This window comes from Ctenocephalides felis, unplaced genomic scaffold, assembly GCF_003426905.1.
Source record: "Ctenocephalides felis isolate EL2017-DRISC unplaced genomic scaffold, ASM342690v1 CF-g0.4_SCAFFOLD_03572, whole genome shotgun sequence".
NCBI lineage: Eukaryota > Metazoa > Arthropoda > Insecta > Siphonaptera > Pulicidae > Ctenocephalides > Ctenocephalides felis.
Window position 1 is genome coordinate 34,922,612 of NW_020539726.1, and position 19,524 is coordinate 34,942,135.

The 19,524-nt window shown below is 29.4% G+C and overlaps 1 protein-coding gene across 3 annotated transcripts in view; it reads left to right on the forward strand.

Annotated features, from left to right (window-relative positions):
• The window catches only part of LOC113387684 (putative 1-phosphatidylinositol 3-phosphate 5-kinase), an 80,444-nt gene extending 61,243 nt beyond the window's left edge, over window positions 1-19,201 (forward strand). The window contains exons 5-22 of one of the 3 annotated variants that reach the window (XM_026625045.1): window positions 1,489-1,808; window positions 3,361-3,492; window positions 4,931-5,101; window positions 5,174-5,308; window positions 5,410-5,536; window positions 5,614-5,758; window positions 7,958-8,110; window positions 8,621-8,743; window positions 12,172-12,327; window positions 12,808-12,971; window positions 13,810-13,979; window positions 15,149-15,245; window positions 15,305-15,479; window positions 15,560-15,797; window positions 15,866-15,960; window positions 16,952-17,113; window positions 17,577-17,715; window positions 19,051-19,201. In XM_026625045.1, the coding sequence (XP_026480830.1) occupies window positions 1,489-1,808; window positions 3,361-3,492; window positions 4,931-5,101; window positions 5,174-5,308; window positions 5,410-5,536; window positions 5,614-5,758; window positions 7,958-8,110; window positions 8,621-8,743; window positions 12,172-12,327; window positions 12,808-12,971; window positions 13,810-13,979; window positions 15,149-15,245; window positions 15,305-15,479; window positions 15,560-15,797; window positions 15,866-15,960; window positions 16,952-17,113; window positions 17,577-17,715; window positions 19,051-19,129 (2,781 nt within the window). In that variant the 3' untranslated portion in view covers window positions 19,130-19,201. The remainder of the gene's footprint in view (window positions 1-1,488; window positions 1,809-3,360; window positions 3,493-4,930; window positions 5,102-5,173; window positions 5,309-5,409; window positions 5,537-5,613; window positions 5,759-7,957; window positions 8,111-8,620; window positions 8,744-12,171; window positions 12,328-12,807; window positions 12,972-13,809; window positions 13,980-15,148; window positions 15,246-15,304; window positions 15,480-15,559; window positions 15,798-15,865; window positions 15,961-16,951; window positions 17,114-17,576; window positions 17,716-19,050) is intronic. The other 2 variants (XM_026625044.1, XM_026625046.1) reach the window with 2 other exon arrangements.
• The last annotated feature ends 323 nt before the right edge of the window (window positions 19,202-19,524 follow it).

The following is a 19,524-nucleotide window of genomic DNA, read 5'->3' on the forward strand; positions in this document are numbered from 1 at the left end:
AAAAAAATGGATTTTTTGATAATTTTGAAATTTTTGGAAAAATTTGTATTTTGTGAGGTTTTTGAAATACACCGATAATCCTGAAAAATTTCGAAAATCTGATCTTTTTGTGAATTTCAAAATTTTTTGAAATATTTCAAAAATTAAATTTCCCAAAAAAATACAAAATTTTCCAAAAATTTCAAAATTATAAAAAAAATCTATTTTTTTGTTCAAAAATTATAAAAACCAAATGAAAACCTTTTTTATTTGTATAAATTTTTGTACATTTTTGACTGTTTTGAAAACATCAAAATATTTGAAAAATAATTCAAAATGTTTAAAGTTATGTAATTTTTTCAGATTTTTTATAAGTTTTTCATAATTTTTGCCAAAAAAATATTTTTTGATAATTTTAAAAATTTTGGAAAGTTTTTTGCAATGTTTGAAATAAATCGATTATTTTTGAAAAGTCTGATTTTTTTTAAACAATTGATATTTTTGAAATTTCTGAAAAATTACGAAAATTTGAAAAAAAAACGATGCATTTTAATAATTTTGAAAATATATAATTTTCCAAATATTTTGAAATTAAAAAAAAAACGATTTATTTAATAAAAATATATATTTTTGGAATTTTTGAAAAATTACTATAAATTTTAAAAAAACCATTTATTTCAAAAATTTTAAAAACTTAATTTTCCAAACATTGAAATTAAAAAAAAAATCAATTCATTTAAAATTTTTTACAAAATACATAATTTTTCAATTATCTTAAAATTATCAAAAATGTATTTTTTTATTTAAAGTATAAAACTTCATATATCTTTAAAAATGTGTAAAGTTGCAAAAATTTGACAATTTAAAATATAATAAGACTGAAAATTTTGATTTTTTATTTTAAATTCTAAAATGTAAAATTTTAACATTATTTAAAAATGCTCCAATTTTTTTAACAAAATATTAGTTTTTTTTTAATTTTTGAAAGAAAATAGATTTATTGATAATTTAAAATATTCGGAAAATATTGAAAATTTTGTATTTTGTGAAATTTTTGAAATTAATCAATTCTTTGAAAATTCTCATTTTTTTTAAAATACATCTGAAATTTGAAAAAAATCGACTTTTTTTTAAATTTTTCTAATTTTTCCAATAAAATGGAACAACATTTTTTGCGATTACTATAACTTAGGGAGCGTCTATTAATCACGTGATCGATTTTTTAAGGGTTTTTGGACATCCTCTCTCTCTCTTGGTTATATTCATAATTACCCTCCCCCTCCCATACCAAACATCACGCGTTAAAAAAATCTTGTAGTAAATAAATATACGTGGTATCTTACTATAACCCTCCATGCCCCACGTAATATTTTTTTATTTTTTGTCAAACCTTCGCTCTTCCTAAAATCCTCACGTGATTAATGGGCAAAGTTAAAAAAAATCTGAGGATTAAAAATTGTTTTATATAAAATTATTAACTGTAACTTATCTATATCTATCACCACCCAGTTGAACCCACCACATCCTCTTCTAACCCACGACATCGGTTCATCGCTGAAAAACAGAGTCGAACTGGAGGCTCTGGTTGCCGATTTTAGGGCAACCGGGGGCAGATTGCCCTACGGCATCCCTTATCGTCAAAGGGACAAAGATTCGAAGAGTTCTAACAAACAACATTGTGGCAACAATCATAAAACAAAATCGAATACTCAATTACGTAATAAAGTGATGGACGCTTTGCATCCTGCAAATCATCAGAAGTTGTCTGTGTCGTTGTGCATTCATAGCAAACATAGTTCGAATTTTCCTGGATTTTGTGTCAACCCGAGGTAAGATGATAATAGATGATAATAGATAGATAATAGATAGATAATAGATGATAATAGATGATAATAGATACGTTAATGGAGTAAACTGCGGTAATAGAGCTCATAACACAGCGTTGGCAGTTAAAATTGTGAAAATGTATGTCTATTCGGCGTATTTTACATAAAAACAAGTCGGGGGGAATGTTCGAGGATGCAGTTTTGGTAAGCTTCTTCTTTGCTTGTTTATATATAAACTACGCCTGGTCGCACTGCAAATAGATAGAAGAGTTAAATTGATATGACAATGCTATGTTATGAGCTATGAATTAGATTTTTTGATAATTTTGTAATTTTTGAAACAAAAAAAAATGTTTTGTGAAGCTTTTTTTTGTAAATCCTAAAAATTACAAAATTCTGAACCTTATGTGAATTTTAAAAATTTCTGAATTTAATTTTTTTTTAAATAGCCTTTTAGAAATTTTCCAAAGATGATAAATTTTGTAAATATTTGTATAAAAATTTGTTTTTTTTTCGATAATTTTGAAAATATTTAAAGAAATTTAAAAATGTTTAAAAAAAAATAATTTTGTCTGAAAAATTTGATAAATTTTTTGATTCTTGAAAGATTCTCATAAGGTATTTATAATATTTGAAAAAAAAATGAATTTTTTGAATTTTTGAATGGCAGAATAACCCCATAAATTATTTTAGAAGTCAGAGAATTAAAATATTTTAATTTAAAAATCATAATAAGTATGGTTATCGTTTAGAGCGGGGTCTAGAATTTCGGACATCTCGATATATAGCAGTATGATATCAAAATTGTGAAAATGTCTATCTATTTACCGTGCGATCAGGCATATTTTACAAAAAAACAAGTCCGGGGGAATGTTCGAGGATGCAGTTTTGGTAAGATTTTTCTTTGCTTTGTTTGTATGTAAAATACGCCTGATCGCACTGCAAATAAATAGAATAGATAGATTGATATGACAATGCTATGTTATGAGCTCCTATTATGGCTCCTATTATTATGGCAGAATAACCCCAGAAATTATTTTAGAGGCGGTGAGGTCAGATAATTAAAATAATTTAATTTAAAAATTATATTAAGTATGGTTGTCGTTAAGAGAAACTTCGGCCAGCTTGATATCAAGCAGTATGATATGAAAAATTCACTTGTGGGTATAGATCTCAAGTGAACATTTCTTTTGGTGGTCTTTGCACAATATATACGTGCTAACTTTAATAGATATAAATATATAGAGAGTCTATATATAAAAGATTGTCACTTTTGAAAAAAACTGCTGATTTTATTTCAATCATTGTCAATTTTTTCGACTTTCATGTTTCTTATGTAGAATTAGAATATGTATTTTTCAATTTTATATAAATATCTAGTTTTATAGTTTTAATTTTTAATAAATATTTATAATCTATACATTAAAGAGTTTCTGACCATTGGGTAGCTTTTTTAAAAAAACTGCTGATTCTAACGGCTGTTAATTTTTTTTAGATGTTTTCTTTTTTTTTATGTTTTGATTTGATTAGAATAGATTTTTTTTTCATTTTTCAGAATTATAAATCTCCAGTTCTATGGCAGAGACGATATAGCATTAGGAAATTTTCTAAACAAATATTGCTTCAATTCGAGTTATTTATGTCCGAGTGGAAATTGCAACACGCCTATGATGCAACATATCAGAAGGTAATTGTTATTCATATTATAACCATGCATACAAACAATTATTTTGAATATTTTAATCACAAAACACTCGAAAATGAAAATTTTTATACGTCTTTTCGTTTCAACGCCATTTAAGCATTTTAGTAGATTTTAAAAAAATGCAGCTATGTATGTATGTATGTATGTGAGAATACAATCTTCCATCGACGATTTCGGGAGCATGGATCAAATGATTTGAATGATTCAAAAAACATTCGATTTGTATTAATGGAGATACGTGCTGATTAGTTTTTAGCAAAGGCAGGTCCACCGATTTCGGAGATAACTCAAATGTTAGTAGATTTGTATAAGTTTCTCACAAGATCTTTATTAGATTCTTACAATATTTATAATAGGCTCCCACTACATTCTTATAAAATTCCCATTGTGTACTTGGCAAATGGATTTTTATAACATTTTTGCTAGATCTTGGAAAAAACAGACACAGCCATTTCGGATATAAAGCTAGTCATACTCTAACTAAAATGTTAGTAGATTCGTATAAGATTCTTGCAAGATACATATTAAATTCTTACTATATTCATAATGGATTCTTTCTACATTTTGGAAAAAAATCTCTTGGATACTCGGCAGTAAGATTCTTATAGAATTTTTGCTATATTTTTATTGGATTCTTACTAGATTATTATTGTTATCTTACCACATTTTTATAAGATTTTCTTTGCGATTGAATTGTCTTATTTTTAGCAGATTCTCATAAGATTGTTACTCGAATTTTATTGAATGAGATTCTGTAGGATTTTTAAAAGATTCTTCTCAAATGCTTAGGTTCTCGCTAAATTCTTATTGAATTGTTGCTTGATTTGTATTGGTTTACGTCCTAATTGTTACTAGATTATAATTACGATTATTACTACATTTCTATACGAAATACGTTCGAATCAATTTCTTGTTCGATTCTTGCTAGATTCTTATTCTGAATTGATTCGTACTTGATTATAACTGAAATCTCAATTTCGTTTGTTTGGTTAATTATAGACACATTTCGACAAGCTACAATACAACTTGACTTAAGACCAACTGCCACTTACACCTAGTTATTTGAAATCAAGTAGTATTTTTATTAACTTCACTAGTGTCAGTTATAATAAACACAAAATATTCAAAATGGAAAATTTTTATATGTTCTTCACATTTGACAAACTAGCGGAAATGTATATTTGTTTGTGTGGATATGTATATATGCAGATACAATCTTTTATCGACGATTCCGAGAGCACGGATCAACCGCTTTGAGTTATTCAAAAAAACATTTGAGTCGTTTTGACGGCGGGACTAGTCAATTATTATTTTCCAAAAGCGTAATACTGGGCAAAAAATTATGATTCATTTTTTTTGAGACAACGGAGCATCCGATTATAATAATTCAAAAACCATTTTATTCATTTCATTATTTCAGATACATACACGACACAGGATGTTTAGAAGTTTCTTTAGAACCCGTGGACAAAAGTTCTAAAACCAAGGAACAAATTGTCTCCAAAAACAACAACGGAGACATTTTCATCTGGTCGTGGTGCAAGCAATGCAAAAAATCTACGCCGATTGTTCCTATGTCAAACGAAGCCAAGTAAATATTAAAACAAATACTAACAAATATTTTTATTTCTAATTAAAAAATGTTAATGATTTTAATAAACAGATTAATATCGTTTGGAAAATATTTGGAACTGCGATTTCATGGAAGTGCCTATAGATCTCAGAACGATTGTGGGCATTCTTTGCATCATGATCATAACCAGTATTTTTTGTCTAATGGTATCAGAACTTGTATCAAGTGAGTACTTGCATAATAGATACACATTCTATTAAAAATTATTTATGAAAGTAAGTAATATAACATGATTTTTATTATTTTATAACATGATTTTTTATTAGATATGTGAGTATTAACCTTTGGGAAGTATGTCTACCGCCTTTTATAATATCAGTAGCAAATGAGCCGACGACAGAACGAGCCGAGTTGATTAATGAAATAAAAACATTGTCTTTACAAGGACACGAGGTAATAATAATAATAAAACAATTATCAAATAATGTTTAGTAATTATTTTATAACAATTTTGTTTTTTTCTGGTGCAGGTTTTCTCAGGAATTAACGATCGTCTGAATTTAATCAGCGGAGAAAGCGATGAAAAAAGTCAAAGTTCCAAATCTTTTGCAATACGAGAATTGGCTGTTTATAAGGCTAGGGTTGAAGCTGTTCAAGTTTTAATTGCAGAGAAAGGTAATAATAATTATAACAAATAAATACCATATCTACTAATTTTTTTAACCCTTAAAACTACCCTTAAATAAAAACAGTTAATATTTATGACTGCATATTCAAAAATTATTCAATTATATAATAAGAAATCAGAATTTATCATACTAATTTATCAAATCGTTGCGCAATATTCAAATCTTGTTTTTAGATGAGCCGGTCAACCATTTGTTTGCAAAATTATGGAAAATTCGGAAAATTCATGGGACTGTTTTATATGGTTTATTACAAATAAAAATTATTTTTCCCATCGGATTTACACGTCTAATTTTATATTAACACTTTTTAAATGTGGGCGTCATGGAAGCATTTTGTGGGCGACCAAGATTCGTTTCTTTAGTAATATCGAACTTGGGAAATACATGGTGAAAAAATCCACTTCAAATAATTAATTAGCACCAAAATCATTATCAAAGTCTTTAAAAAGTCATATGCTCGATCGCAATTAATTAAGTCAATAGTTTTGGGCACCTAATACTGCGTACTTACACTTTGCTCCAAATATAGACAAAAATACGATGAGTTTTGGGGTCATAACTCCTTTAATTCTGATCCTATCAGAACTTGTGATATACCATTTTAAAGGGCTACAACTTTCCCTATAATTAATTTTACCGTAACTCTTCTTATTTTGAAACGGCAAAGGGTTGAAAAGAGACTCTGGTTGCACGGCCGCGCACTCTTTAAACAATCATAACTCTATCAATATTTGTGTAACAGAAAAAAAAAATAAAAAGCAATAATTAGACAAAAAAAAATGTCCTTGCCTTTTCATCTATATACTTTTATACGTATCTTTTATTCTTTCTGAGATGTAATGAAAATTAGTTGATTTTACAAAAAAATTTGAATTTTTTGACATTTGTTTATACTAAAGTTATATTTAGTATGTGCTAGAATCCATCAAGGTTTTTTAAATCAAGTTAATTCTATACAAAATAATATATAAAATAATAAAGTATTATATTGAAAAAAGAGATAGAGATCTGTAAATAGTAATCGCGATTAGACAAGTGTAAAAAGATAAATGAAAATAATAAAATGAAATAAGACAAAATAAAAAGGGATAAGGACAGGTAGATATTAAAAGAAATATAGATAACAATATATGAAGAGTGAAATAATTCAAAAGAATTTTGAAATAATACAAAACAATTGGATAAAGAAAGGGATAGAGATAGACAAATTGAAAGGGAGCGTAGAAAATTGTAGAAAGTTAATGAAGACAATAAAATATTATAAACAAAGTGATGGGTAGATAGGTAGATAAAAAGGACATGTATAATATACAAATAGAAAGAGAGAGTATAGAAAAGTTTAGAAAGTTAGATGAAAATAATTAAATGAAATTTTACAAAGAAAATGGGATAGAGATAGGAATAGAGATGCTAGACAGATAGAGAGAGAGTATAGAAAAATAATAGAGGCAATAAAAAGAAGAAGATAAAGATACTAGAAAAAAGAAGATAGATATAATACTTTTTTATTTGCATGATAGCTCACTCATTTTACATACAAAACACCCTAACAGTACTCATTTTGTAGTTTATTTTAAGCACTATAAAACCCCATAGAATATATAAAATGGAACGCCTCGTCGCTACATGGCTTCAAATACAACAATTGAATCTCGAACGAAATAAAAAACGACTTTGCTCTTCCATATCTAGCTTAATATTATTCCCAGAACACTTTATAGAACACTAATTTATCAAGATTTTAATTGTCAAAATTTTGTTCATTACATCATTTGCGCTAAAATGTATATTTCTGGAGATATTTGCAGAAAAACGTAGAAAAACGCCAAAAAGAAACCAATTTTTAGTAGCATGTAACTTGATAAGTATGTTTTTTTGAAATATTTCATGAAACATTTTTTTCTTATAATTAATTTTTCTATCGATAACCGACGTTATTTTGAGAAAATAAAATTACACCTCAGAGAAGTGGTGTCAGTACAAATTGTTTTAATGAACCTAATTCCAAAATTTTATACATATTGGAGCACAGTAAAAAAATCATACCTAAAACGATCCGTTGACTGGAGTATAGAAGTTTTTGCATTATATTGGTTTTTCATACTAAAACCATTTTATAGTTTTTAATCAAATGATTCAATTTATGTGTTTGCAGGTTCTATGTATTTATTTTTTTATTTTTTAGCTCCCTGGACACAAGTTGCAGATGCCATAGTGTTGGTTAAAAGGGCAATAAGTGAAGCTTGTGAGAGTTGGAATGCAGCCCTTCAAGGAGGGGAAAGAAATCCCACGAAGCAATTTCCTATTGATGCTGGACATACTACTGATGAAGATTTTGGTAAGGAAATTATAAAAATAGTTTTTATTTATTTCTAGTTATATATTAAATATACTTGAGAGAGTGCACAGTACTTCAAGGGGCGTCCATTAGTCACGTGATCGATTTTTTAAGGGCTTTTGGTCCCCCCTCTCTCGGTTGGTGATACATGATGATATTTATTTATTTTTGATTTTTTTTTTTAAATGTTCAGATTTTTTCTTAATATAGATAAAAAATAATTACACGTGATATCATACTTTTAGGTACTTTTAGTCCCCCCTCTCTCGGTTGGTGACACATGATGATATTTATTTATTTATTTGTTTTTGATTTTTTTTTAAAACGTTTGGATTTCTTTTAATTTAGGTAAATAATAAATACAGGTGATATCTTACTAGACCTCTCTTTCATCCACGTATTTTTTTATTATTTTTCCTCTACCCCTAAATGCCTCATATGATTAATGTACATCCTGTAATATTTATTATTGTGTTTATTATTGTAATATTTTTTATCATTTTTTTTTAGATCAGGAATCTTCAAGCATTCTTCATGATAGTTCGTCTTTGAAATTTAGTGACTCCGAAATGTCGACACCTCATAACACGCCTCAATCGACTAGGAAGTTACTCGAAGTGGAACAAAATGAAGGTATTTGAATTTTTGTTACACATTTTATAAGTGGTAAAGCATCCTGCATATTTTTGCTATCGATTACAGCATTTATAAATGATACTTCATGCTCGTAAAAAAATGTTTTTGATATCAATTCATTGTTATCATTTTTATAATATGCATATATAATTTATGACCATTAGCCCGGTCAATTTAAACCTAAAATTAGGGTGAAGGTTACAATAATTTATAATGGGTTGTGAACGGTAAAATTGTTTAAAATGCAATTATAAAAGAAATTTCAAAAAAAAAAACAAAAGTGACTCTGAGGGAAAAAAGTATTGATGCATTTTTTGTAGATAATTTTATGCTCTACAATATTGTCTCAGGTAATTTTGCGACAAAACCGACCGTTTAGCTTAAATTACTCAGGCTAAGCACAGTCTAACTGAAAACCTGGTACAAATGTTCTTGAAAAGGCGTTTATATAGTTACTATACAAGAGCACTTTTTCGATTTTGTGAAAACTATTGAAAAAGGTAAAAATACCGCCAAGCAGAGCACAGTCGAAGTGAAAATGTCGCACAAAATTATTTGCGAATGCGTTTAGATTTTGACTATACAGGAGCGCTTTTCCAATTTTGTGTAAATTATGCAACTATTTTTTATCTTCCCGAAGGAGAAGTTTATGTTTTCATCAAAAAATCCGATTCGCTAATTTTATGCTTTCGACGTTTCAAGCCATTCTGAATCGAATGAGACCAAATTTTGAAAAAGTATGTTTGTGTGTGTGTGTGTGAACAGATTTTTTACCGTAAATCGACGTTTGCTCAAAAACGCCTGAACCGATTTCATAAATTTAAAAGCCATTCAATGTATCTCGATGAGAACTAGCGTTTATCAACATTGAGCCACGATCGGCGAAGCCGTTTCTTTATAAATAGCAGAAAAGTGTTTTTTTATGTTTTTAATTATTTCATGACTTCCTGTTCACTTTGCATATAACTTGAATAACTGAACTTAAATATAACTCCATTGATTACTAAATACTACTGACTCATATTGATCTGAACATTATGAAAACTTAATGACGACTGACCAAAAAATGCGCCATTCCTTCGTATTTATGTGCTTGCTTTACCTTGACATTGTAATCCCTGTTCAATGTCATTTCATAGTGCAAATCTACGTTTTACGTAGTCGGTAAGGCGCAGTTTGTGGTTTCAGAAGGAATTTTATCAACGCTTGCAATGTTACTGCGAGCATACAATGTATTGTAGCTATGAGTAACACTAACTGCGTTGTTTGTATTCTGACCGTTATATAGTAGTTTATAATATTATTGATATTATTACAAATGGGTGGATACCACTACAATATATATCATGGTCTTATAGAACTTACTGAAATATAACGGCCTTACGACAAGTAGTTTAATTTTAAAAATTCATCAAAGTTTGAGAAAATGAGTAGTTTTTTCGACATTTGTTGAAATTAAAATTCGACGATTTACTTGGTATAACGATAGAGTACTTGGTCTTGATGAACATACTAAACCATTAAAGTCCTACGAAAACTGGTTCAATTATAAAAATCGTTGATTTTTGAAAATTTGCTTTTAGAAAATACTTCGAGTTAACGTGTTCGTTCGTTTTCAATGATGTGTAATGAATTCACTCGGAATACTTTTAATCACTCGTAAATTAATTTATTTTTTATTCATTAATTACACATATCGGGAAGTTCATGTAATTTGCCTCAAGGCAAAATACCAATACCAACTAATTTATAATTATATTGTACACAATTTTACCAAGTTACATGCCATTATGAACTCTTGTAACCTTGGCTACATTGAATGTATATTAAAAAATTCAACTACGAGCAATTGAATGCATGAAAAAATTCATCACTGCTATTTTTTTATTATCAATATGCTTTACTGGATGTGCTTTTGGATATAGGATAAGGTTTCCTAAGTCGTACCTTTTTCGACTTGAGTAACCTTGTCTTATTTGCACTTCATGCAATATTATTTTTTATTTATTTATTTATTTATATATATACATTATTTTTATATCTCAGTCAGACAGTGGTATGAGAGATTATGAAAACAGTTTGCATATTTTATATATACATTTTATTTGACAGATTCTTTAATATAATATCTATTATAATTAAAATACCTTTATATAAATCTTCAGTCTTTTTTGTCTTCAATTTCCTTATAATATTTCTTTATTTTTCTTTTAAATTTATCGTCATCATTGGTCATCTTAATATCGTTTGGCATAGGAAATGCAATACCGATGGAAAATTTCAATACCGGTATTTCGGTAATTTTTCATTTTAAAACCGGAATACTGGTAATTTACCGATATTTTTATTATCTTAAACAAACGTAATCAAAATTGAAAGTTACTAACACAAATATAAAAAAATGTATATACAACTACATCTATATTCAACTAAACAATAAAAACATTAAAATAAAACAATAAGTTTATTTCTTTAAATAATAATTTAACAAAATTATATCCAATTTAATTAATTCAATATCACTATCGAGTATATTATTTACTTTTCACCAAAAACAAACTTATGAGTAAGAAAGACCAAAAACTCATAAAAGAGATAATATTACATTATTATAATAAACTGTATTGTCTGTATCCGATGTGTTAAATTAGCATAATCTCCAATATTTAAAAAAAATTTTTTTTTCTATATTAATTTAAGATCGGATACTTTGTCGAGATAAATAATAAGTTACTATAATTGTTGAGTATTGTTATTTGAAACAATGTGATGCTGCTATAGTATTTTCAAACTTGGAAACGTTTTCGAAAAATCATATTTTATAATTGTAATAAGAAGCAAAAATATTTAGTAATTATCATAATTATTATGTATAACGTTAGAAAAAAAAAAAGATTAGGCAGGGCTAATTTGTATGATATAAAATATTTTGGCGCAAATATCACTTAAAAAGCCGTTACATTTTTACATAAGATGAAACAAACACCATTATCTATCTCTATCTCTATCCATTATCTATCTCTATCTAGTTCAATTCTATTTATTGTAACACGATATGAAGCCCTTTGGAAAGCAATAAATATTCAGTTTAATGACGAGTTGAGATAATATTTGACATTTGTTTATCTTATGTAATCACTTGAAGATATAGCTGTTTATGCGGTTATGGAATTTAAACATTGTTCCGAGAAATTTAAACTTTAGTGTATTAAGTATCAAATAGCGCTTATTGAAAAATACCGAAAATACCGGTATTTTTAGGGTAAATACCGGTAAAAATACCGCCGAAAAATCGGGCGGTTTACCGGTAATTCGGTATACCGGTATAGCGGTATTGCATTCCCTAGTTTGGCAATTCATTATTCATTATGCTTATGGTTATTCGATGTTGTTATGTGTGTTTTTGGGTTGTTTGGTATTTTTAGTTTTTGCACCGCATAATGGACTGACGAGCAGATCCAGCACGAGAATATCTTTACCGGACGTGGTCGATTATCTAGATCTCGAAGATCTAGAGAGAAAACTCTTTCAGAGTATTTACAAGCCGAATAAACATTCGAGCGCTTGTAGCAGTATTAGAGGTCAGTATATGTGGGACACATTGCTTGGCATAAATGTTTATTTAAATTGTAGAACCGATTCTGACACATAACAGATCAATGTTATGGCAAGGCCATGTTGCGATTCAACTTCCTTGCATTATGCTACTGAATCATACTGAATACTGTCAAAATGTCTAGTATTTGTTGTGCATTCAGGCGTTTTACACATAAACTGCAATGTCACTCGTATGTTATGAAGCTGAGTCAGAACGACCCTGTTATCTAACATCGTTTTTTTTTTGACATTTGTGCGGTTCCTACCTTAAGTTTTCTATCTGACAGCTTTATTAATACGCCTGTTTGCACAACAACCGCATGACTTATGTATGAAAAGTTCTTCTAAACATAGCCTTGCCATAACATTTTTCTATTACGCGACAGAATCGATCCCTCTGTCATCATAGAATCCTGTGATAGATTTTTTCAATTAGGCATAATTTTTTTAAATATTTTTTTTAGGAAGTGAATGCAGTACTCCTGAGATGAGACACCACAATCGTATGCAAAGTGATGGTCAATCTGTCTTAGATGACACTACAGATTCATCCGACAGAAAGTCTTTGATGAGCATGTTTATGCACCTCAAAACATCATCAAATAACTTAATAGTGTCACATATCCAGGTAAATGATCTAACACATAAAGTAAATAGTTAGAATAAATAATAATAATATAGATATATAATATTGGGCAATATTGTTGATAATTTAATTTTAAACAAATTTCTCGAATATTGCATTTGAATCAGATGAGCCGTTGAGGAGCTACAAGACTTTCAATAAACACACCAGTACGATGGGTCGAATGAAGGGTCGAAACGTTTTACGTGAAATATGTCGTGTGGGGTATCATTTGAAAGGTCTCGAGGACCGCTTTATGAATTTAGTACCGAGAACACATTTACAAGAACAATTTATATTTTCAGAGTGTACCACGTTGCTATAGGGTTATATAATTTTAGGCAATACTGTCGGTAATTTAATTTTGAACATATTTGTCGAATATTGCATTCAAATCAAACGAGCCGTTTAGGAGTTACAAGACATTTAATAAATGCACCAGTACGATGGGTCGAATGAAGGGTCGAAACGTTTCACGTAAAATATGCCGTGTGGGGTATCATTTGAAAGGTCTCGACGAGCTATATATGAATATAGTACCGAGAACAATTTTACAAGTACAATTTCGACATATTTTAACGCATTTCCGTTGCTACAAAATTTTTGCCTCTCGAAAATTGTTTGAAAAAGTTTTACTCCAGTAATTCAACATTCAGGGAGCAATTCTGCTTCATAAAATAGCTCAGAAATTTGTTTTACTTGCAATTATTTTTAAAATATAGTTAAAACATGCCATTATATGTGTAAAAAATTTTGTATCAATAAATTTAATAGTTCTTTCAGAAAAATATCTTGAAATCTTTTTTTAATACCACTTACTAGTTTTTTTTTATTATTTTAGAGTCCAATACCAATAAGTGAGCACTACCTGCTACCAATTGGCACAATACCAATAGCTGTTCGAGAAAATGAACCAGAATCAATTATAGCATATGCTTTGATGTCACCAGATTATGCAAAATCTTTAGAAGACTCTATCAAGATGGAAGCTTACATCAAATCACAAGACAGGTAATAATATTCTAAATTATATAATTGACTTAGGCTTTATATTATTTTACTTGCTGCTAAATCTGCGACAAATTTGTTCAGAATTAAATTATCTACAATCTTGCCTAATACTACTCTCGGTACTATATTCATAAAGAGGTCGTCGAGACCTTTCAAATGATACCCCACACGACATATTTTACGTAAAACGTTTCGAACCTTTATTCGACCCATCGTACTGGTGCACTTATTAAAAATCTTGTAACTCCTCAACGGCTCGTCTGATTTGAATGCAATATTCGACAAATGTGTTCAAAATTAAATTATCTACGATATTGCCTAATATTATATAACCCTACAGCAACGCGGTATACTCTGAAAATAGAAATTGTTCTAGTAAAAGTGTTCTCGATACTATATTCATAAAGAGGTCGTCGAAACCTTTCAAATGATACCCCACACGACATATTTTACGTGAAACTTTTCGACCCTTCATTCGCCTCATCGTTCTGGTGCATTTATTAAAAGTCTTTGTAACTCCTGAACGGCTCGTCTGATTTAAATGCAATATTCGACAAATGTGTTCAAAATTAAATCATCAACAATATTGCCTAATATTATATAACCCTACAGCAACGCGGTATACTCTGAAAATAGAAATTGTTCTTGTAAAATTGTTCTCGGTACCATATTCATAAAGAGGTCGTCGAGACCTTTTAAATGATACCCCACACGACGTTTCGACCTTTAATTCGACCCATCGTACTTGTGCATTTATTGAAAGTCTTGTAACTCTTCAACGGCTCGTCTGATTTAAATGCAATATTTGACAAAGTTGTTCAAAATTAAATTATCTACGATATGGAATAATATTATATAACCCTAGAGCAACGCGGTATACTTTGAAAATATGATTTTTTGTTGTAAAATTGTTCTCGGTACTATATTCAGAAAGAGGCCGTCGAGACCTTTCAAATGATACCCCACAAGACATATTTTACGTGAAACGTTTTGACCCTTCATTCGACTCATCGTTCTGGTGCATTTATTGAAAGTCTTGTAACTCCTCAACGGCTCGTCTGATTTGAATGCAGTATTCGACAAATTTGTTCAAAATTACATCTTACTTACACTTACATCAAATCACAAGACATGTGAAAATAAACAGGCTTTATTTTTTTTCTTACCAGTGCTGCGGAATCTGACGAAATTAACTCGGGCAAAGAAAAAACCGAAACCGACAAAGCTACCAAAAACAAGTATCAGCATATTGAAGTCAACTTCCAGGTAACACCATCAGAAATTTGCCTAGCATTTGCAATCCGATAAAATTGATTTTTCCGCAGGATTCTACAACAAATTTTATGTGTCGTGTATACTTTGCGCAAGATTTTGAGCGTCTGCGCGAACTAGTATTACCCCAAGACAACCCTAGAATCAGCTTGGCTAGAAGTTTAGCCAGAACCACCAATTGGCAAGCCAGGGGCGGCAAAAGTGGATCAAAATTTAGCAAGACCCTAGGTAAACTTAATTTTAACCTTTTAGCAAAAAATTTTGCGTTTGTGTCTATTTTATATCTATTTTTCTATCTTTTTTTTAAGATGATAGGTACGTCATCAAGCAAATGAGTCGCTTAGAGATGCACATTTTTTGCGAATTCGCTCCACATTATTTTCTGTATATGGAAAGTTGTATTTCGGCAGGCACTCCGACACTTTTGGGTAAAATAGTGGGAGTTTATAGAGTTATTTATAGGAATGCCGCCAATGGCGGCGCTCAACATCAGATGAGCGTTCTGGTTATGGAGAATTTGTTTTATAAGCAGAAAATTAGCAGAAGGTAAGACTTTTTTATACTAAATTGAGGTAATTTTTGAGGCTAGTTTGGTATATTTAATTTTATTTCAGGTTTGATTTGAAGGGTTCAGAGCGCAATCGACTTGTGGAGAACGATGGTGTTCTTGATGACGAGGCTGTTTTGCTGGATCAAAACTTCATGAAAAGTAAGTTATATTGTAATATTCATAAAGAGGTCGTCGAGACCTTTTAAATGATACCCCACACGACATATTTTACGTGAAACGTTTTGACCCTTCATTCGACCCATCGTACTGATGCATGTATTGAAAGTCTTGTAACTCCTGAACGGCTCGTCTGATTTGAATGTAATATTTGACAAATTTGTTCAAAATTAAATTATTTACAATATTGCCTAATGTTATATAACTCTACAGCAACTCCGTGAACTCTAAAATAGAAATTGTTTTTGTAAAATCTATACTCGGTTCACTCTCGTTCTCGGTACTATATTCATAAAGAGGGCGTCGAGACCTTTCAAATGATACCCCACACGACATATTTTACGTGAAACGTTTCGACCCTTCATTTGACCCATCGCACTGGTGCAATTATTGAAAGACTTGTAACTCCTCAACGGCTCGTCTGATTTGAATTCAAAATTCGACAAATTTGTTCAAAATTAAATTATCTACAATACTGCCTAATGTTATAGAACCCTACAGCAACTCCGTATACTCTGAAAATAGAAATGGTTCTTGCAAAATTGTTTTTGATATTATATTCATATAGAGGTCGCCGAGACCTTTTAAATGATACCCCACACGACATATTTTACGTGAAACGTTTCGACCCTTCATTCGTCCCATCACAGCGGGTGCATTTATTGAAAGTCTTGTAACTCCTCAACGGTTCGTCTGATTTAAATGCAATATTCGACAAATTTGTTCAAAATTAAATTATCTACGATATTGCCTAATGTTATATAACCCTTCAGCATCGCGGTATACTCTAAAAATAGAAATTGATTTTGTAAAATTCTTCTTGGTGCTATATTCATATAGAAGTCGTCGAGACCTTTCAAATGATACCCGCGAAACGTTTCGATCTTTCATTCGACCCATCGCACTGAGTAAAAATAAAACTATATTTAATATAAAGTTATTAATTATCTTTGTATTTTTTTTTCATTTGCAGTGTGCTGTGATGAACCTTTGTACGCCCATTGGCATAGCCATGCAATTTTAAACGACACAGTTTTGAGGGACACAGATTTTCTTTCCCAAAATTGTGTCATGGACTACAGTCTTCTGGTTGGGTTGAACCAGGATAACAATACTCTGGTTGTTGGCATAATAGGTAATAAAAATAAAAATAAAAACAAAAGTTTTTCTGCACCATCTTAGTCAGATAATAAAGAATTTCTTTGAGAAATGTCTACCTATGCACAAAATTTGATCTGATTCAAAAGTGTTTTGAGGACGCACCGTTTGTTTTACAGTCTTGTTATTTGCATACATTATTCTCCAATATGTCTACTATCATAACAAATACTTAAACTGTGAACTTTTCTCAATAAATCAAATCGACAACTGCATCATCGAAGATTCTGTTATCGAACATTCCCCCTACCTTGTTTTTATGTAAAATACGCCTGATCGCGCGGCAAATTGATAAACATTTCTATACAGTATGTTTGTATTTATTAAATTAATTTATTATTATAGCATTAAAAAATACTATTAAGCAAAAGCAAAATGACGCATTTTTTTTCGAAAACATTTGACTATTATTAATGTATTGTTTTTTTTTTATTTCACAGATTATATACGTACTTTTACATGGGATAAAAAATTAGAAACAATCGTTAAGAAAACTGTTACTTTAGGTCAACAAGGCAAATTGCCGACAGTTCTATCGCCTGATGAATATAGAAAGAGATTTTGTCAAGCTATGGACAGGTAAATTTATTTGTATTATTTTAAATAATTAGGGTGTAAAGTTGCTTAAGTCGTACCCAACAAAAAAAACTAGTATTAGATACTATGAACCAAAAAAAAAATAGTAATAATAAATAATGAATGAATATATTTCAGTAAATATAAATGTGTACATACTATTTTTTACTTTGGATTTTTTACCCGTAGGTATATTATCCATCCTATTGGTACAAAAAATAATACTAAATGCTATAATATAAATTAAAAGAAAAGTTTTAGCGTTTATTGAAATTTTATTTAGTTGATTCAATATAAATAATTACTAATGCCATCTATGGACTTCGAGCAAAGTTTTCATGTAACTTTAGTTTTTTCTTTAGAATGTGTGATTATTTATATGTTAATTTAAACTAATTCATAAATTCGTGAAGAAATCATATAAAGTATTTTACATCGTTAGAAAGGTCTTAATATCCTTAGTTTTTCTTCCATATATTGCAACTTTGTATTTCGCACGGTTTGGCCTACAGGCGAGTTGCCTGTATGCCTGTAATGCACTGAAGACGTCCTGAAATTCAAAGAAAACTAGGAAATCTCGTGTAACTTATATGAACACACATAATGATTTATATATCAATTTATTCGTAATTTTATTCTGCATTTTTCGTACGAACAAAGTTTTTTCGTATCTTTTACGATTTGGCTTGTAGAAGGCAATTTGTGTGAATATTCACTTGTTGAAATGCAAAGTGCGCATAGATTCTAGCAAATATTCACACTATTCGGTATTTCTTCAAAGAAACTATATAAAGTGTTATACATCGTTAGAAAGGTGTAAAAATTCTTAGTTTTTCCTTCATATATCGCAACTTTGTATTTCGCACGGTTTGGCCTACAGGCGAGTTGCTGTGCTGCAATTCAAGGAAAATCTGAAGAAAATTATATGAACACACATATAGAATTAAATGTCGTTTTATTCGTGATTTTATTACAAATATTTTTCTCGTACATCATTTAGGGATGAGTTTTAGAGTTTAGGATAAAAATTAGGTGGTCCTTAATATGGACATTTTCGAATTTCTTTGCTCCCAAGGGCTCAAATATTTTCAAATTAATAAACAAAAATTTTGTAAAAGTTTTAGGTCTTAATATTAAAAATTAGATAGTCCGCAATTCATTAAAAGTGTCGGATATTTATTTTCTGAATTGCGGACTGTCTAAATGTTAATATTAAGAGCTAAAACTTTCAGAGAATTTTCTTTTATTACTTTGGAAGCTTTTGAGCCCTTGGGAGCAGAAAAATTATCCATATTAAGGACCACCTTAATAATTTACAATATATATATTTTTTTTCAGATATTTCGTTTCCGTTCCAAGTCGCTGGGACAGCCTAGCCCGTCGTTTCCAAGACGAAAATTCCAACAGTGATAAATAGTGATAAAATAAACTAATATAAATAATATATTAAATAAATTATTTTAATAAATCAATTAATATATTACACACACGAAGCATTCTCAAAGTAACGTACCAAATGATAATTTTGTTCCTTAACAAATGTTTTTTAAACATTTGTGTGATCGAGTATTAATAAATTGTAATAATAATAGGTTGATGTTTATCAATTTTGATATGAATATTTTAATAAATTTTAAAAAATTAAATATATAATAATTTAATATATAATAAGTGTTTAGGTGCAGTTGAAGTATTTTACCTTAAGACAAGTTAAGAATGGATTCAGCAATTCAGGTAAAATGTTAAAAAGTTATTTCGTAAATTAATTTTATTTTCACTAATATATATATATATATATATATATATATATAT